The 20,697-nt window shown below is 32.0% G+C and overlaps 1 protein-coding gene across 5 annotated transcripts in view; it reads right to left on the bottom strand.

The window, feature by feature from the left end:
• The window catches only part of GKAP1 (G kinase anchoring protein 1), a 64,183-nt gene that overhangs the window by 7,557 nt on the left and 35,929 nt on the right, over nt 1-20,697 (bottom strand). For 2 of the 5 annotated variants that reach the window (XM_051966309.1, XM_051966315.1), the window contains exons 5-9: nt 19,462-19,539; nt 16,770-16,902; nt 11,793-11,815; nt 5,849-6,001; nt 377-478 (exon numbers count right to left, since the gene is read on the bottom strand). In XM_051966309.1, coding sequence (XP_051822269.1) covers nt 377-478; nt 5,849-6,001; nt 11,793-11,815; nt 16,770-16,902; nt 19,462-19,539 — 489 coding nt within the window. The remainder of the gene's footprint in view (nt 1-376; nt 479-5,848; nt 6,002-11,792; nt 11,816-16,769; nt 16,903-19,461; nt 19,540-20,697) is intronic. The other 3 variants (XM_051966333.1, XM_051966342.1, XM_051966325.1) reach the window with 2 other exon arrangements.

Here is a 20,697-nt window from a genome sequence, read left to right as displayed (position 1 = left end):
AATGATAGAGCTAAGAAAAAGGATACCACTACCAATAAAAAATTCTTATAATTGGGTAGCTAGGTGGTGCAGTGGATAGAGCACCAGCCCTAAAGTCAGGAGGACCTGAGTTCAAATCTGTTCTCAGACAGTTAACACTTCGTGGCTGTGTGACCCTGGGCAAGTCACTTAATCCTAATTGCCTCAGCAAAAAGAGAGAGAGAGAGAGAGAGAGAAGAGAGAGAGAGAGAGAGAGAGAGAGAGAGAGAGAGAGAGAGAGAGAGAGAGAAAGGACAAACAAGAGAAAAAATTATTGTAATTATCTATAATGAGGAAAAATTTAGAATAACAAAAAAAGACAATACATTTCACCTTGAAATGGTAACTAAACACAAACCTCCCACTGAGTGATGTTGTTTTTCAATTTCTGAATTTCAGCATCTTTCCTTTCAAGTTCCAATTTTAGTCTTTCAGTTCTTCCATCTTTCAAGTATACCTCCTAAAACAAACACACAAACAAAATCCAATGCTTTAGAAGTAAAATTTTCTCAACATGCTTTGTTTCCAAAAGTCCTTTTGGTAAGTAAAGTTTAGCTAAAAATGAAAGCCTTATTTTTTATTTTTCAAAAGTAAATTCAAGTTCTTATAATCCCATTTCCAGAAGTTTCCCTCTTACTCAGTTGATAATTAATAACTACTTATAATCTAAATTAAAATTTTGTGATCAACCTAAAACTTTCAGTATTATCACATAACAAAAGCATGTCTTTTAAATATTTACAGGTTCCTAAAATAATTATGTTAGAAAAGTACAAGCATAATTATAACAAACTTCTCTTTTAAAAATTCTCTTTGCTCTTCAGCCTTAAGAGCATATTCAACACAACTTAAAAACAGAATAGTAGCAAAACAAAGTGTCTGGATTTAGATAATATTTCTACAGAAAATGGCTCAGGAATATACAAAAAAATTTCATAAACATCCTGAAAAATTAGTGTCTTACTCTTCTCATAGATTTTATTCTTTAATGCATCATGAACAGTTAGGAATCGACGTCTTTACTTCATTTCAGCATAAGGAATCACTGATCACATTTACATGGATACTCCTCTCATCAATCCAGATAATAATCCATCTAAATATCTTCTACAGAGTTACAAGTGACTCTCATTCATAATCCATGTTTCACAGAGGTCTCTTCTATTTCAGATCACTGCAGCACTCAAGTATTTCCTTAGCCTTGTAATTCTTGTTCTTATTATACATCAATGACCTTATTATGCCACTTCTAAGACTTACAGTAGAATCAGTGGAAATATATTATAGTCTACATCTACCTAATATGGCTCCCCATGTTTCCTGAAACTTCTGAGTTTTCAGAGACTGGTTTCCTATGATTCACAATCAGCAGAGGAACATTTGTGTTAAGTAGATGGGTCTTTGCACCAAGGAACAGCTTGGAAACATTGAAAGCACTGAAAAATATCAGAAGTATAATCAACCAGTCCATTCTCTTCCTGAAATTCAAATTCTGGATACTATTTTCCATGATTTTTCCATTTTTTGATATTCTTCCCTCTCTGAGGTGTCTTATAAAATGATTCCTCAGTGTTTCAACATTATGTCACCTCCAGCACAAATTTCCATGATGTGTATATATCATCTTTATGGTTTGTTTAATCTTCTGACTTCAGGTGCTATTTTAATTTCCTTGTGTAGCATATCAGAGACCAAAGTGTTAAGAATCCAAATATATTAGTTTCATTGCCACTGACGATAAAAATAAATTCTTATAGGAAATAGTGACCTCTGTTCAATTTTCCATTTCATGCTGTCTTCATTCCAATTTATTATATGAAACTTTTGGGATGATGTGGCTCAGTTAGATCTCAAACCCAAACTTTCTATAGACTTTTTCTTAAACAAGTCTATAGAAAAGTATTTAAAATCATGCTCACCTGGATCTTTTAAACTTTCTCTTGCCATTTCTTCTGTCTTCAGCTTCATTTCCAATTTAAAGATATTTTTGAATGTGCAACAAGAAATATGCTGTCTACTCTCCATTCTGTCCAAACTAAAGTCAGAAAACCTTTCACTCATGTACTGTTTGGTATATTCTAGAAAAAGCAAGGAAAACAACTCTGCAAAGTATTACTATTTGTCTGAAGAAATCCCAAAAATGATGTGATGAGTAAATGGTCTTCATTCACCAAACTTCTAAAAATCCTAAATTCAATTTTTCTGTTTCCTATAAAATACTTAAAAAAAAATCTATGGAGTAAAAACACAAGTGAGATGTTTTTTTAAAGTATGATACCATTAACATATAACATAAAATTATTCAATGCTGAATTTAGATGTCAGTGATTTTCCTTATACCTGACCACAAAACAAAGTAGAAACCCAACATAAATTAAATAGATTTGTTAATATCTGCAAAGGTTAAAAACTTCACAGAGAAATACAAATCGTCTACTATGGACAATTTGTATCTAAACATTCTTAATCAGAATCCTACTTATTAGTATGCAAATGCAGAGTTAGAAGGGACAGTGTACATTCATTTTTGAATCCTAAATCTTACCCGACATGAGAAAACAGAGACATAAAGATACGAAATTATTTGCACAAGGTCATTCAGGTAGTCAGAGGCAACAACTAATATCACAATGTAATTCTTCCAATACCACACCATCCTTCCTTGATAGCACAACGCTACCTATTAAGTTCTTAAATGTCAAAGCTTATTATCCTCATGAAAGATTTTTTTAAACCACTGTCATTATGATCTACTATGAGTATATAATTTTGGATGACTCCCTTTAATTCCCCAGGCTTCATTTTTCTTCTCTGTAAAAATGAAGGTGGTACATTTTGATTACTTATTAGGTTTCTTTCAGTTTGAATTCCTATGGTTATGATTTCTGTTTGATGCAGATTTTACTATTCTAAAATTTTTGCATCTTTAGTGTTAAGACTGTACTCTTTTTGTGCTTAACTTATTATTTTACTATGGTTATTTTAAAAGTATCCGGCAATTTTTTTGCCTCTTCTGACATTTTGTTGGAAAGTACAGAATCAATCTACATGATTTTGACTTCAAAAGGACAAACACTACACTTTTCTGACTTTATTTTGACGTTCAGCACTTTTAAGGATCCAATTATTTTGTCAATATGAGCTCTTCCTCCACCAATGCAAAATAAATACAACTCTTCAACACTAAGATAGGTGATTTTAGGGGCTTTGGCCCCCAAAATTACTTTTAAAAATTTGACCAAAAAAGTCAACTTAGGTTGATTCTCAGACAATAGCTAGGCAATCTCTCTAACTCATATAGTACCCTAGGGTTCTAGGATTTTTCAAGGAATTGAAATCAAGTCATATGGCTTATAGTTTGAAGATTTTATTGTCTTTTTATTTGCAACACCATTTGTCATTCTCCACACTTTTTGCTTGAGGCCCTAAAGAAGGATGATCTGACTTCTAACTCTAATAAGCTAATTCTAACCTAATACTTTTCCCCCACACTTTCTTTTATTATTATTATTATAGCTTTTTATTGATAAAACATATGCATGGGTAATTTTTCAACATTGACCCTTGCAAAAACTTCTGTTCCAACGTTTCCCCTCTTTCCCTCTACTGCCTCCCCTAGATGGCAGGCAGTCCCATATATGTTAAACATGGCTAACCAACTCTTGGATTACCAGTTGTACCTCGTATAGACCATATGTTTTCTAAAACAGCTTTAAACAAAACATTTTGCAAATTATATTGTATTTGAAATATACCAAGAAAACTTGTTATTCAAAAGAATTTGAAAATAAAATTTTTAAAACGAGAAAACTGTAAAATCCAAAAAAGCAATGCCTAATTAATCTGCCTTGAAATTTGGATGTCAACATACTATACTGGATTTGTTTAAAATGGAATTCATCTACATTTCACATTTTCAACTTTCACAGTTCCCAAGGATAAAAGTATTGCTTCACAAATATGTATTTAAAAAAACCTTTTTTTAAAAGAAAGTTCTTACAACATATTTACATGTTAACCATATGTAAGGTTAGTCATATGTTAACTTGGTTAACAGGAAAGCTTTTGTTCTGGCATCATCATCAAAGAGAGAAGATGAACTTGCCTTGTTTTAAGTACCAGTTAATCACAGTGAAATTCAACAGGGAAAAACTGCAAATCTTTTATTTGGTTTTACAAAATCAAATTCATAAATACAAGAAAGGGGAGATCTATTTGAAGAATATCTTGGGATCTTGCAAATTCAATCATATCACTGAATATGATATAGGAGCTAAAAACAGAAAAGAAATATGTAGCTTTCAGGAATAAGGATATAATATTCCTTTATACTTTATCTTAGTCATATGTCTTAAGTAGCCTTCAGCTCTGGATGATAATGTTTTAAGGAGTACACTAAAGAGCTAAAGCAGAAGAGGACATCAATTACAAGAACTGGGAATGGTGTACCTAGAGAAGACTGAGGAAGCATATGAGAGTAGTGGTAAAATATTTGTTGACAATAATGCTGAAGACAGATGAGAATAATTCTAATGGCAAAACCAGAAATAATGAGTAAAAATTGCAAAGGGGCAAATTTTGGCTTGATGTCATCACAAAAACTTTCCAACAATAAGAGCTATCTAAAAGTAAAATTTATTACCCATAATGAGAAGTGAGTTTCTCTCAGTGGATGTCCTCATGCAAAGGCTGGTTAATTTTTTGATTATGAAATAGCAAGGAATTTTTTCAGGTATAGGTTGGACTTGATGGCAATTGAAGACCGAAACCTGGACTATTCTAATACTTAAGACATTGGGCAAAAAAAGACCCCCCTGGAAAAGAATTATCTCGATTGTTTATGGGTTTCTTCTAAGTTCTAGATCATCTATAAGATTAAATAAAAAGCCTGTCCTGTATCCAATAACTGGTTACATGAGTACTCACATAAGAACCTCTCTCTTTTTGTAGAGAAATTACTAGCAGCACTCAGTCAATAAAAGTCAATATAAAAATATGCTATTATATGATAAATATATAGATTCTTATTGACTAATGCTAGCAATATTTTCTATTGAACTTACAAGACAGCTTAGTCAGAAAGTTTTAAATTTTATAATTGCTCAGTAGAAAGAAAATTAATGTAATGGAGCAATATAAAGACCCCAACTATTTCGTAACTCAATGAATTATAATTAGCCCCATTCTTAACCGTAATTTATCACTATCTTCACAACCTCTCAGACAGTTCCACCTGCACATAAATTCCACACAAATGAATTCCTAATGCTGAGAAGTCCACTTATTCAAGATCTTCTCCCTTCATTCAACAATTCCTTCAGCCCAAACTTTATTCATTTCTGCAAAGATTTTCATGGAAGCAAACATAACTAACATTAATAGTTAAAAGACTTAGCTATTTGATCCTCAATACAACACTGTGATATAGGGTAGTGAAAAACATTGTTATTCCCAAATTAAAGATGAGGAAAATGAGGAACAGGGAGTCAAATGAATTGTCAAAGGTCAAAAAGCTACAAGTTAACAAAGCTGGAATAATCTAGGTATGCTGTGTTCTGGAATTCAGGGTACATATGTTTAAAGTAAATAATACTTCAAAATAAAATTATATTTTATATAATTTCATTATATTTTCATTTTTATAATTTCATTATATTTTCTATAATTTATATAAATTCAGCCCCTTTACATAAGGGGGCTGAAGCAGCTAAATTTTTTTACTCTATAAAGTTATAACTGAATGCCATTGATTATATCTAGAAAATATACATTTTAATTTCAGTACTAAAATGTTCATTGTGCTTTTAAGAGAATTTCCTACTTTACATGCCTGGCTGTGTTCATGGGCTGTACAATTATCTGTTCCGTTATATTCTGTTTGCTGTTCTCTTCTCTTTTCTCTAATAAGAATTTTATGAACATCATCTTCCAGTCTATTGAAGAATCCTCCATCATGTGATAAAGTCTGGGAAGAACTCAATTCCTGCCAAAATGAATTGTGATTTACTATCATTCCACACATAAAGGTCAAAGTAATAGAACTACCCACCCACCAAAAGTAGGGCAGAAAATGAAAAGCATAATGATACAAAGTACAGAATTATTTCCCGACTTCTTCCCTTTCTTTTCTTGTACCTCCCCTCCAGAAGGGAAAAAGAAGAGGCACAAAATGCCATTCAGGAAAAAGTAGAGAAAACAAAATGGCTATACAACTATCTACTGTATTTGTTTTTGAAAGCTAAATACCTCAGTCATTTAGATATTATTTGAAAAATTTGATGTCTTCAATGCATAGACAAAATGGGTAGTTAAGGAAAAATTTCCAAGTATTTTCCCAACTAGGCACTGCCAAAAGTTTTAGTCTTAGTTATAGGCAAATTTCATTTCTTCTCCTAACTTCCTGTTGTGGAGACAGAAAGGTAAGAAAAAGCTAAGTGCCAAGTCACTTTCATTCCCTAAGTTACACTTAATTCCCTTGTTTTCAAATAAGGTTGAGTCACCACCAAAGGTTCCCCCAGTCTTTGATAGGCTTTTTTCATTCATGACTTAGTTAACAGGAAAATTGTTAAGCCCTAAGCACTAAAGTTCTTCCTTAGTTAGTTAGTAAAGGCAAATGTTAGCCGTATGACATTTCAAACTTCAAAAGGCCTATTATTTCAGTGGAGAGATTATTACACTATTGGCAGAGATACTACCCCTTCATTCCTTAGTTTGACATTTAAAATCCTTTACCTTCTGCCCCCTCCCTACTTGCTGGGGCAAGGCTTTATTGACATTACTACCTACCTTTCCATATATTCTCAGAGCATACCAGCTCTCCCATTTTTGTGCATTTGTACCAGGTTGCCCCATGTCTAAAATATATAACTTTGTCTCATCTCTGTCTCTCGGAACATTTAACCCTTGGACATATACACAAAATGTCTTTGCTGATCCTCCCAGTTGCTAGTGTTCTTCCTCCCCAATCACCTTTCAAATATAGACTTATCTTGTTACATATATATGATGTATGTCCATCCTTCACCTGACCACTCTCCAAACTTTCCTTTAGAAATTCCCATTAGTAAGAAGTCCCAAAAATAAAAAAAAATTTTTAAAAAGTTCCCATTAAAAATTCAAGGATTATTTTCACTTTTTATTTGCATTCCCAGTACTTACTACATAGTAGGTACTAAGATTCCAGTAATTTCATGTGCTGCACCCCAAAACTACACCTACTAAAACTTGGTAGTAATAAATAGTAAATGTTTCAGAGAATTCATTGAGATAATTTAGCATTTGAATTAAGTTTTCAAAAAACAAGTTTCCAAAAACATACTATAATAAAGTATCATTTTAAAGGACTAAAGACAAAATTCCAGTTCTACAAATATTGCTGTGTTCCATCCAACATCTCCAATTCTCAAGAACTTAGAACACTAATGAATTTTATTCTTGATACAATTTTCTCAATAGAGGACAAATCATTTGAAAAACAATACAGGCCAGTTCACTAATCTTATTTTTCCTATATATTCATTTTAACTACAATGAATAAAACAATGAAAATTATCTTAAAGAAGCAATTCAAATTATGTTCTAATATTCTTCTAATGATGTTAGAACAAGGACAATGCTATATTTGTGGGGAAAGGATGCTGATAAAATTCAAAAGCTCTCCTGCCTACTTTGCCTACTGTGGTAATTCATAACCTGAAGCAATTGCTTGCTTCACATGGACCTAAATCAAAGATTGGCAAGCACTCTGCTGCTGCTTTTAAGAAGCTTACATTCTACTTGGAGAGAATTATTCACAAAACTGTAGTAAATAAAAAACAACACATGCTTGCTCAATGGCATGGCTGTAGCCCCATGCAGTTTGTGTACATTCCTACAGATATATTTCTTTCTTCAAGAAAGACTGTGTCTTTTCTCTTTCCTCTATAGGATCTCTCAATTTTGCTGCTACCTTTTCTTCTATTTAAAATTTTCTCTATCCACTATCTGAAACATACTATCTTCTCTACAACCTTCCTTTACTCTCCTAGCAATTATATCTTGTTAGCTCTTATGCAGTACTTTTATATTTTTTAAGCACCTATGTAAACCAGTTATTTGTTGACTCATATATACTCAACCTTCTATAAACTCCAAGGACAGGAACACCTATTCCCACCCTAGCACCACAATCTTTCTTTTTCTCTCATGTTTAGTAAATATCTGATGAACTGAATAGTAATCCTCTAAATTTTCTCAAATTTTTTACTGTTATCTCTAGAAGGAAACTGACAGGTAGTTATAAAAGAAACTAAAATTACAGTAAGTTTTACAATGCTAAAAAACAAAAAACAAAAACCTTTAAAAAGTCTTTAATCAAATTGTTAATAGCCCCATGCCTGATCTCTCTTACCTCCTCTTCCATGGACTCTTTTTGGTTCTTGTTCCTTACGTTACCCTAATCCATACCTTCAAACATACCTCTTTATATCCTTTTCTATGTTCTTTCTATACACACACACACACACACACACACACACACACACACACACACCCCATTGTCTTCACAAGCAGAATTTAGAGGCCCCAATTTATACTAATTGTACTAATAATATCAGCTGAAAAAAGGGATCAAATAACTATTTCATTTAAGGGGAAAAACCCCAGATTGTCCTATCCATCTAATCCATCTTTCAACAAGGAGGAAAATCCTATTAGATCATTCCTTGTAGAAGAAGTTCAAAGGAGAGAGGCATTAATAAGTTTTGAGAAGCCTTCTCAGAAGAGGCTGAACTTCAAGGAAAGGAAAAAAAGATTTAGATAGGTGAAGAAGGGGGAGAAAAGGACACTCCAAAGAAATAAAACAATAAAAATAAAGGCAAATCAGAATAGAAGGTGTACAGTAGTGAGCAGACTAACTTGCTTGATAAGAAAGATTTAAAGAAAAGTAGTAATGCTAGGGAAATACACTCAATAGTTATGGTGATAATAGATTATGAGCAGATAAATAAGTAACAGAAAAGTTCAGATTTGATGTATTGATCAAAAAGAAGCTATTGAAAGTTTCCAAGCAGGAAAGTGACATGGTAAAAAAAAATGCTCAAAGTAAAATTGGCAGAAGTTTATAGGATGAACTAGATGAACACCTAGAGTTATGTAAATGTCAATGAAGCGGCTACTTTTATAATATAAACTGGGGTAATAAAGCATAACAACATTCAATATTAGGACATAAATCAGTAATATCTCTTTATCAGAACCACATGCAATTATAGAATAGTTTTGATAAATTTCTAAAGAAATGGCTTATATGGATATTTAAACATTCAAGTCTTAGAGAATTAAGAACTTCAACTATAACAATAACTTGATGGGATATTTTAAATAATTAAATTTGCAAAAATGTAATTTTTCCTTTGACTAATTTCCTATAGTGTTATGCAAGAGAATTAAAGATAAATTTTCAAAAGTACAAAGTTTTTTCAACTATATTGCTCATATTTCAGTTGTCAGACTCTTTGTAATCCTAACTTAAGACTTTCTTGGCAAACATACTAGCAGTGTTTGCCATTTCCTCCAGTTCCTTATACAGATGAAACTGAAGCAAACAGAGTTGTGTCTTGTTTGGGTCATTCAGTTAGTAAGTCTCTAAAGCCAGATTTGAACTCAGGAAATAAATAAATCTTTCTATCTTCAAGGCCAATGTTTTATCCACTGAACCATTTAGCTGCCTCTTCAACCATATTAGCATTCTCAAAGAAGTACTTTTTTATTACCTACTTTAACAGCCCACTTTAATCTGTTCAAACACATTCAACTATTATTTATTTTGGAAGATATAGTTATACAAATTGTAAAATAGTTTCAAAATAAGTTAAATAATAATCTAATCCACATATACACAAAATTTTTCATCTCCAAAGAGAATCAACCCTAAAAGTGATTATTTTAAGTTGCACTTAGGTAACTATGATAAGCAATAATAGCTCATTAAGAATTATGTATAACTTTAAGCCATAAAAATTATGATAAGCTAAAAAGGTAAATTATGCTTTAAATTTTGGATGTTCTTTTATAACATGTTTTATAGTAATTTCACATAATTGTGAAATGTTTTTATAATCATCATTTATAGTTTTCATCCTTGGCCTAATAAAGTCAAGAAAAAAAGTTAGAAATGAAAAATATATATTCTAAACAGTAATCAAAGTGCAATAAAAACAAATTAATTCAATATTTGAGCTGATAGTGGGGATAATGATAATGATAAAGACTGCTTGCTGGTAATATTACACAGTCATATAGAAAAGCAGACACTCTCAGTCTCCCGGAAAAGAATTTAGAAGATGACTAGTATTTTGTCAGTAGTGAAAGTTATTTAAAAATTTCTCAAACATAGAGGGAACTAAGTCAAATTTATAAAAAATAAAAGCAATGCCATAATTGATAAATGATCCAAAAATCTGATCTGTGCCCAAAGGGCTATGAATTCATGCATTTCCTTTGACCTAAAACCATCACTACTTGGCATGAATACCAAAAGAGATTTGGAAAATAAAAGGAAAATGATCTATTATTATGTACCAAAAATTTTCATAGCAGCTCTCTTTTCGGGGCTAAAAAAATGAAAACTGAGAGGATGCCCATCAACTGGGGAAAAGCTTAATGAACTGTGGTGCATGATGGAATATTATTGTTCTGTAGGAAATGATGGACAGGATGCGCTCAAGGAGAAAAAAAAAAAAAAACCTGGAAAGTATTCCTGAACTCAAGCAAAGAGAAATGCAGTGTATACAAAGTAATAGCAATGTTCTGGGATGACCAGCAGTGAATGACATTTTCAGTAGTATAATCACCCATGACTGCTCTGAAGGACTTCTATCCATCTATTCATCCCAGAGAAGAAACTGATTGTGTCTGAATACAAACTGAAGCATTCTCTCTCTCTCGCTCTTTTTTTTTTTTTTGCTTAATTTTTCTTGAGGGTTTTTATTTTCATTAGGGCAGAAGATCTATGTTCACACATTCACATTCACACATTCACACACACACACACACACACACACACACTGACTTTTAAATGGAAATGTTTTGCATAACTTCACAAGAGATTTCTTAATTGTGGGTGGGGGATTAAGAGAGAGAACCAAGAGCTCAAAACTTTTAGAAACAAACAAAAAGTTGTTTTGAATGTTTAAACTGGGGAAAATATTAACTAAATAAAGAATAATTTAAGAAGCCAGTTATTTAAATAAAGCAACTCTCATTTAAAAGCATGAGCACACTTTCCAGCAGTAATACTCTCCAATCCTCCTAAGTTTGTAGAAGCAATAGGGAAAAAACAAATCTCTCTTTGGAATAGAAAATTATGTCAATCTGAAATGGTGAAGATTTGTACCAATCTCTAATGGTAAGAAAGATATAAATCATATTGACTTTATAACTTCCAAAATTTCCTTTCAAATATATATTTCACTTGTAGAAAATTTCACTTCCATGGAGACTTGTACAAAATTTAGCATTTTCCTATCCTAGGCAACTTGGATACTAAAGTTTGAGCTTAAATGTATGGTATGTACTAATGAAACAAAAAAGCCTGCTGTCAGATGTACTTTAAATTAATATGCATTTTCATATTTATTTTACTAAGGTGGTATTTTTTAAACTCTTCAAAGCTGTTGCTAGTTTTATTCAAGACAACACTATAATTTAATGATTACATATTACAAAATTATTACCTATTACAAGTAAAAAAAAAAAAAAAGTACTTCCTGTGACAAAGGCTAGTTAAGACTTACCTCAGTTTTTTTACTAAGGTGATCTGTAAAAGAAAAGAAAAAAGATAATTCCCTAAATAAAATGGAAATATTTACAATTTAAACATTAAATGACTTCCAAATTAAAGAGAAATTAAAATCATATACTTTTTATCAGCAAAAGTGAATTTCCTACCTACTTAGAGGTATCACCAAAGATATCTAGCGAGATACCAAAGTTCTGCACTTTAACAGTCTGCTCTCTGAATATAGTTTTATCTGATCATTTCAATTGTGTCCAACTCTTGACTCCACTTGGGATTTTCTTGGCAGGTTTTTAAGAGATATTTCAGTTTTTGTATTTTTTCAAGTCATTATTTTTAAAACAAACTTTCCCCCCTCAAACTAATTTAAATTTTTGCTTTAAAAAATAACAATAGCTAATGCATATCATGTGCCAAGCATTTTATAATTATTATCTATTTCAGTTGATTTTCACATCTGCTCTGGGAGTTAGGTGCTATTATGAACCTCATTTTATAGATGAAGAAACTGAAACAAACAAACAAAAAAAAAGATTAAATAACTTGCCCAAGGTCATATAGCTAGTCAGTCTCTAGCGCTGCATTTGAACTCAAGTCTATCTAACTATAGGACCTGGTGCTATATCACTTCTCTACCAGCTGCAAAAAAACAGTTAATGCTATGAGAGAATCAACTAACATGGCATAATAGAGGCCTGGTCTACTAATCATCAAAGACTTTAAAAGTCCCACCTCTGACACATACAGTGCTCCAAATAAATCACTACTTTTATAAGGTATAGAGCAGTTGCTGAAATGGGTTTCTTCATCAGGAGTTCCCCATACTGAGATCAACAAATCTACACACTCACACTCTCTCTCTCTCTCTCTCTCTCTCTCTCTCTCTCTCTCTCTCTCACACACACACACACACACACACACACACACACACACTCTCTCTCTCTCTCACTCTCTCTCTCTCTCTCTCTCTCTCAAAACTATACCACATTATACTGTAAGGGATTGAGAAAATTCAAACCACATTTTTTGTTAGCTCTTCCAAAAAGACAACTATCAATGGCTATATTACCAAATCATGAAGTTTTCAAAAATACTTTTTAGTTCTGGTATCATGAGGAGAAAATTCCAAAAATTTCAAAATACTGGGGCACAAATCTTAAAATTAATGAATTTACTGATAAAATAAAGACCACAATGCCACAATGACTTTACAGAATTAAATATTTATTATATAGCTAGTAGTACTAAATATTCACTAGCTTCTACAGTGCAGAAGTCCTAATCACTGCGCAGCATCTGATATTCTAAGTTGTAGAACACACGTCAATCTCTTAATAGAAGATTCTTAGTAGGAATTCCCTATAACAATAAAATCACAAATCTAGACCAAAAAAACCCCATCCTAAACAGTGTAGAAATTAATTACACAATCTAATCTAGAAAGGACCTTATTGGTTATCTATTGTCCTATAGGAATTCTTTCTAAATTGCCACTACGATTTTATCTAATCTCAAGACTGCCTCTCATCCATTCTTGTAATGAAATCTGCTTTTTACTACTGGACAGCTAACAATTAATTATTAGTAAGTTTTTCCTTACAAAAAAATCTAAACTTGTTTCTCTGCAATTTCCACTTATTGCCCTTAGTTCTGCCTTCTGAACTGAAAAGGAGAAAGCAAAAAAGTCTAATTATCCTATTTTAGAGTTTTCAAATACTCAAGAGATTACCAATTTCTGTCTTCTACCAAAAAGATCTCTTCTGGGGAAACCATCCTAGATCCTTCAACCAATTTTCATAGAATAGAAGTCTTCTGTCCTTGCCTATCTAACTATTTATCTAACTATAGGACCTGGTGCTATATCACTTCTCTACCAGTTGCAAAAAACAGTTAATGCTATGAGAGAATCAACTAACATGGAATAACAGAGGCCTGGTCTACTAATCATCAAAGACTTTAAAAGTCCCACCTCTGACACATACAGTGCTCCAAATAAATCACTACTTTTATAAGGTATAGAGCAGTTGCTGAAATGGGTTTCTTCATCAGGAGTTCCCCATACCGAGATCAACAAATCTACACACTCACACTCACACTCTCACACACACACACACACACACACACACTCTCTCTCTCTCTCTCTCTCTCACACACACACACACACACACACACACACACTCTCTCTCTCTCTCTCTCTCTCTCTCAAAACTATACCACATTATACTGTAAGGGATTGAGATTCTAATTACTTCCTTCTAGAATTATTTCCACTTGTCTACATCTTCTTAAAATCAGTAATCATATATTAGATTCAAGTACCAGAATAAGATATGTATCTTTGGACAGTAAAGCTGTGGATTTACTTTAAATGATTAGGCTTGTTACAAGAACTGTTTTTCTTTTTTCACCAGGGAGGAAGGGTTGTCCAAAAATAATAAATAAATAGAGGGTCATAGAAATATTTTAAAATGTGCTGAAGATAAGTTCTAAAAGCAAACAGCATCTCCTCCTTATTCAAGTACTAGATGCTGAGATAGTCTATTTTGCAAAGGATGTTCTATCTTTAAGTGTTTTGACCCCATCTCTTTCCATCTTCTTTAATAGATCTTCATCTGTTTTTCTGATTATCTACAAGTTCTTCCATGCTATTAACGTGCCAAAGTTTTCCACATTCTTTAAAAAAAAAAAAAAAAAAAAAACTTCACTAATTCCCATTTCCATTTCCTTCTGTATCTACTTCTAACTTCTGCAGCATGTTTCCCCTGAAAGAGGTGCTAAAGACCAGAGGAGTAACTTCCAGCTGTGCCAGCACAAGGCAATTCCCACTGATCCTGATCCCCCAATCAAGATACAGAGAACCTCTGGTGAAAAGAGTAGAGACCTTCCCTTTGATTTCATCCCTTGAGGGAAAAGAAATTAGAAAATCAATGAGGAGACAACTTCCATCTTCTGCTGCACAATACTTTGCCCAATCTCCAGTGCTTAGAGGAAGGGAAATGGAGAAAATGGCCTCCCACCTGATGCTACTTTCTATCTCAGGTTCCACTTGTCTCTCAGATCATTCTCTAGAGGACTGGCGACCTGTAACTATGAATAATCTTCTCATACCTGATAATACCCTATACACATCCCAGTGATTTTTAACTCTTACAGGTCATCATTTCCAATCCCATCCCCTACCACCCAATTCCTTATTTCTTGTCCATTTCCTCTTCACTCTAAAGTTTCTTTGGTAAAGGTACAATTCAAGTTTTTCTATTCTGCTCATAATTTTTTGCCATGCTTAATGTCTCAAGGCTTTCTCCTATTCTTTTCACTGTTCTCCTATATTATTAAACTTAATCTCATCAGATCCCATGGAATCAAATTATTATATCTGAGCAGATGATGTTCAGAACTATTTATGACCTTAAGTCTCACATTATCAACTCTCCAGACATCCTGAAATAGGTATCTCATAAACATCATCACTCAATATGCCTAAAAACAGAATCAAATTTTTTTTTGCCAAAACTTGCCCTATTTGCCTTATAAATGCTAACATTCTTTTGGTAAAGGTGCAATTTAAATTTTTCAATTTTGCTGATTATTTTTACTGTACAAAACATATTCTGCTCTCATGATTCTCATTTTTTTAAAAACAGTAATAGCATATTATTGTTCTATGGTCTCCTTATATCATAAAGTCTTCTATCTTTTCAAGTATTTATTCACAGATGCTTGAACTTGATTACTAGATCTGGAGTCCCTAATTTCTTCTGTTATTACTCTTTTTCCTGTTGATTTATATATTCAAAGTTTTCTTCTTAAAATTCTGAGTATTTTCAGTTGTTTCCCCTCTCCCACTATTTTATTTTCTTAATCACTCACTTTCTGACTCCCTCCCTCCTCTAATGTTTCCTTGTAGGCTAAAAAGTGAATCCTCCACCATTAGGCAATTAACATTCACCCACTGAGGTAAGCATCCCCAGTGAGTTGTATGTGGTCAGAACTGGTGCCAGCTGGATGCCAAGCTCTTTCTCTCAGGTTTGATAGAGTGCTATACAGTCATTCATGTACATCGTTGTCTTGTCTTGTTAATAAACCTGTCCAACTCCCTGTCTTCATGTAATTTTTGAATTTCCCTCAGCAGCTAAACAAAGTGTTCTCTGCAAATAATGTCTTTTAGTAGAAGTCTACTGTATTATGTAATATTCTTCACTTTCCCCCTGAGTTTACTGCTGTGAAATTATAAGCAAGGCCAGAACAAATACTTGTGTTTTAAAACTAAGTTAATACTACATAAATAAATGTACTTATAAACACAGCATACTTGTTAGCATCTATTTCATGCTGGGTTTACCACTTCCTATATTAAAAATAATGTGGTTTTTTTGGTTTGACTTAAAAACCACAGTGAGTGATGTAATTACCCTCTCTATCCAGCAGTCAAAAGTTAAACATTATTAAGGTGTTATCATAAGAGATTTTTTGTTAATAAGTTCTACTCTAAAACCAACTATTTTAGTATGTCTGTTCTAAGACAACTAGAGAAAGAATTAACAGATGAAGTATTTAACGACTATTTTGGGCTAGCATTTGAAGTAAAGTAAAAAAATAAACATGTATTTGAAGAAAAATGAAAAAATAAACATCTCAAGATTACATTTTGTGAAGACAATTTAATTTCATTTAATAAGGCTTACAAAATGACAGATCAAATAATTAAAGAAACTATTTTAAAACAAAATGCTTTAATATATCATAGTATTTTAAAGAATCATTTAAATACTTCAAAATTGGTTTTAGCTTATAAAGAAAATGATTTTTAAAAATAGAAATAGTTCATATGGAAACAAAATTCCCATTTTGGGGAAATTCAGGAGTTATTTAAAACATGATTTTCAGTTATAGAAGAAACTTGAAAAAAAAACAAAACCCAAGATTTGTAGCTCTAAAAGTTTAGAATGTTTAATTCACATAGAACAATGCATACCTATATTTGCTTCCGATTGAAAGTCTTTCAGCGACACTGTGAGTGGTTTGTCTTTCCCTTGATGATTCTTTCTTTTTTCTTTTTTATTCATACCTTTTGATTGAGGTGAAGCATTTTCAACATTTTCATATTCCTGAAGTGAATTAAGCACAAAAACAACTGCACTAATTTTACTTTTCAAACTCAATTAATCATTTTGTAATTAAGTTATCACTAAAGTCCTATGTTTCCAAGAGAAAAAAAAAGTTAAAATTTGCCTTAGGCTTAACTAACTGAAGAATCAACATCCCTACTCCAATATCTATTATTGTTATTGTTTTTTTTTTAATAGACTGGCTGAAAAAAATGTATCTTCCAAAATCACAAAAGTATTATTTGGCATAAAAGAAAAGTATTTTCTTGATATAGTGTCTTAAAAAGAATAACAAATAGCCTGAATCAATTTTTTTCAATATCAAAAGAAAGTGAGGAAGCAAAGAGAACAATTTACACAATGACTATGATAATGTAAAGAAAAACAATTTCAAAAGAATACTTGACTTTGATCAATATAATGATTAATCATGACTTCAGAAAGCAAATGATGATGAAGCATGCTTCCCCTCTTCTGGAAGAAAGGTAATGGACAAGGAGCACAGAATGAGACATATACTACATATATATATATGGGGTTTTTTTTCGGGGAGGGGAGGAAGGGGGCATTCTAGGTTAAATGATTTGTCCAGAGTTACAAATGTCTGAGGACACATTTGAACTCAGGTTCTCAACTCCAGAGCCAATGATCTATCCACTGAGCCACCTAGTTAACCCAAGACATACATTATCAAACATCATATAGCTTGAATACACTTATTTGTTACAAGTAAAAACTCCTTTTGTGGGGGACGGTGAATTAGTGGGTAGTTACAGAAATGGAAAAAAATGTAGGGAAGAACATCAACAAAACATTAGAATTACGCATAAAAGAAAAATCGAAGTTCAGAGGGAACACCAAAAGGAAGTTTTGTTACAACATTAAATTTAATAAATACTTTTAAAAGGCCTCATACTGTGTTAACCAAACTTCTGTTTCATATACAAGCTTTTTCCACTTCTTGTCATATGAAGAAACAGTTATGTTTGTGGATACTTATTAAGTCATAATAAAAAAGTTTAAATTTAACAATAAAATAAAACAAAAAATCAAGGAAGGCCTCCATCTTAGGTGGACTCTTTGTGATGAACTTATGGGAAGCTATGAAGAAAACACACAGGATGGGCAAACATAGATGGATTGTGATCTGCATTGTATAAGGGAACAGCCAAATCAAAATACTGTTTCATTTTTATACTAAATTATATAAAATTAATGTTTTGAGTCTTTTGAACTAGTTGTTGCTTTAAAAATTGCCTGCCTCCCTGCCATCATACCAATCAAAATTCACTGTCATCAATAAATGAGACCCTTATTGCAAAGCTTATTGCAAATACTATAAACACTGGCTGCTTGAAATGACTTAGGACCAGATTTTATATTCATTTACTCACTAATATAGTAAATACATATATACACACAATATATATGACACAATTAAAACCAGCTTTAATGTTTAACTATTCATCTACAACTAAGAAATGAATATCATCCTACTTCTTAATTGGAGTCAGAAGCTTTTCTGGAAAAAAAAAATGAATCAATTTAAATAAGTAAATCATTATATTAGTAGCTTATTCATGTTATTTTAGCAATTGTTTCATACATCTGAATATCAAAGTAACTATAAGTATTATAGTAAATACATTTGGTATGAAGATAAAGGATAGGAAGAAAATGAAAGTAGAGATTTTAAAAAACATATTACATTTTTTATTACCAGCTTTATCCTTTCTCTAAAAAATTCCAAGGAGAAAACTTCATCTATTTCGAACTTTATTTCCTCTCTTTTCCTTAGGTCTCAAATACAAGGATGAATGGATAGTTAAATGTTTTTTTTTTTTTTAAAAAGCAGGTTAAGAAGGAAAGCAAGTAGGCAAAGGCAATGGATAAGAAGTCACCCTAAGCAATTAGGAAGTTAGCTGTATTTAGAGAAAAATTCAGAAAGATTACCTTAAAAAAAAAAAACCTAGGAAAATTAAGTCAATTTAATGTGAGAAATGCACTTTTTCCCTAGTTTAAGCAAAGCTGATCAGTAATAATCTTTCAAAAAATATTTCTGTACACACCAAAAGCTTCTTTTAAAAAATAGCTCTAAGAAGCATGTCTACACAATGTCTAATATTAAAGATCAGTGACAATTATGAATTCTGAGTCTCAATGACTAAAATGTCAGAAATGTCTTGCTTTGCTGTCTGTTAATTGCAAATTAAAAAGCTCAGTACCAGACAGGGGACCCCTCTTTTTAAAAGTCCCTATATTGAAACTATGCATTACTTTGCACCTTTGTTTAAAAAACAACTTTTTTAAAATTACAAATTATTTTTTTTCTTAATTTAAAAATAAATATTGAAATAAACAAAAAATGCTCAATTTATCCTTCTTTCATTCTCTCTAAAAAGCTTAGGAGGAATGAGAACATCTACAACAGTTTGTTATATGAAAGAATTGACTCAAAATAAAATTTCAAAGTTCAACTTAAGATTTGAGAATCTGATAGTCAAAGCTTTAATATTAGACATGCATTTCTAAAATCTGCAGCTGAAATAATGTAAATACCTTTTTGTGTTCTTCATATTCTAGTTTGCTTAGCAACAATGCCTTTTCAAGATCAGCTTCAAACATTTCAGATGTCAACTGAAGGTAAGGAAAGAGAGACTTATGATTAAGTCAAATGTCAATAGTAACATAGAATTGCACACTATGTTCAATGTACATGTACAAATATGCAATGTGTACATGTACAATGTAACAAATGTCCAGGTAAATTCAACATTTATTCAATGCTTACAATTTGCATGGCACTATAAATGTGTAAAAAAAAAGGGGTGGTAAATGTGTGTAAAATTAGGAAGCAAATAGATTAAGCATAAAGGGAGAAGAAACAAGAGAACAGAGAAGAATTCTCCCAAGAGAACTAAACTAATTTATCAATGTAACTAAAATATAAGTACCTTTACTTTTTTTTTTAATCAAAGAAAACTGGTTAAGGGGAAAAAAACCTCTTCCAAATTTGATATCTGCTTTCCCTCCTTAGCTATCAGTAATTTGCTGACCTCTTCATTAAATTTAAAACAATAAAACAAAATCTAAAATAAACCCTTCATTCAAGGCAACAGGTCATTTTACTTCTCCTCAGTTTGTTTCCTCACCTGAATAAGATGGCCTCTCATAACTCTCCTAGCCCTTAATTTAAGACACCACTTAAGCATTATTACATAGCATATTATTTCAAAAGACCTATAATTTAATAATTGTTGTTTTCTTCATCTACAAATACAGATCACAATTCCACCACATCCTAACATCATCTTTGGCCATTTACTGCAGGGGAAAAAATCATCTAGTATTCACCCCTCTGGTGATAACTCCATTTGAACTTAGGTACAGAGGTCTCAAGCAACATGCATACATCTGTGGACCAGTATGTTCTAGACACTATTATTTCATTAACAAAGCCTTTTGACAGTAAGGAGTGCCTTTTACACCCCTTTACAAGGCATAAAAAGACAGACTATAGCGAAGGATACAAATATTGTTTAAAATAATCCAAGAGCAGTTTTTATCCTGATGATCAATTGTTATATATTTATCACAGGCACAGAAATTTCTTGCATTTAATAATATCCTCCCCAATTACATGTAAAATAGATTTCAACATTCATTTTTCAAAGACTGAGTTCCAAATTTTTCTCCCTCCTTCCTTTCCCTTTGCCTCTCCCCAAGAGAGCAAGCAATATGATATAGATTATACATGTACAAAGTTAAACATATTTAGACATGTTGTGAAAGAGA

Source organism: Antechinus flavipes, chromosome 1, assembly GCF_016432865.1.
Source record: "Antechinus flavipes isolate AdamAnt ecotype Samford, QLD, Australia chromosome 1, AdamAnt_v2, whole genome shotgun sequence".
NCBI lineage: Eukaryota > Metazoa > Chordata > Mammalia > Dasyuromorphia > Dasyuridae > Antechinus > Antechinus flavipes.
This window is presented reverse-complemented; position numbering and strand designations above follow the sequence as displayed.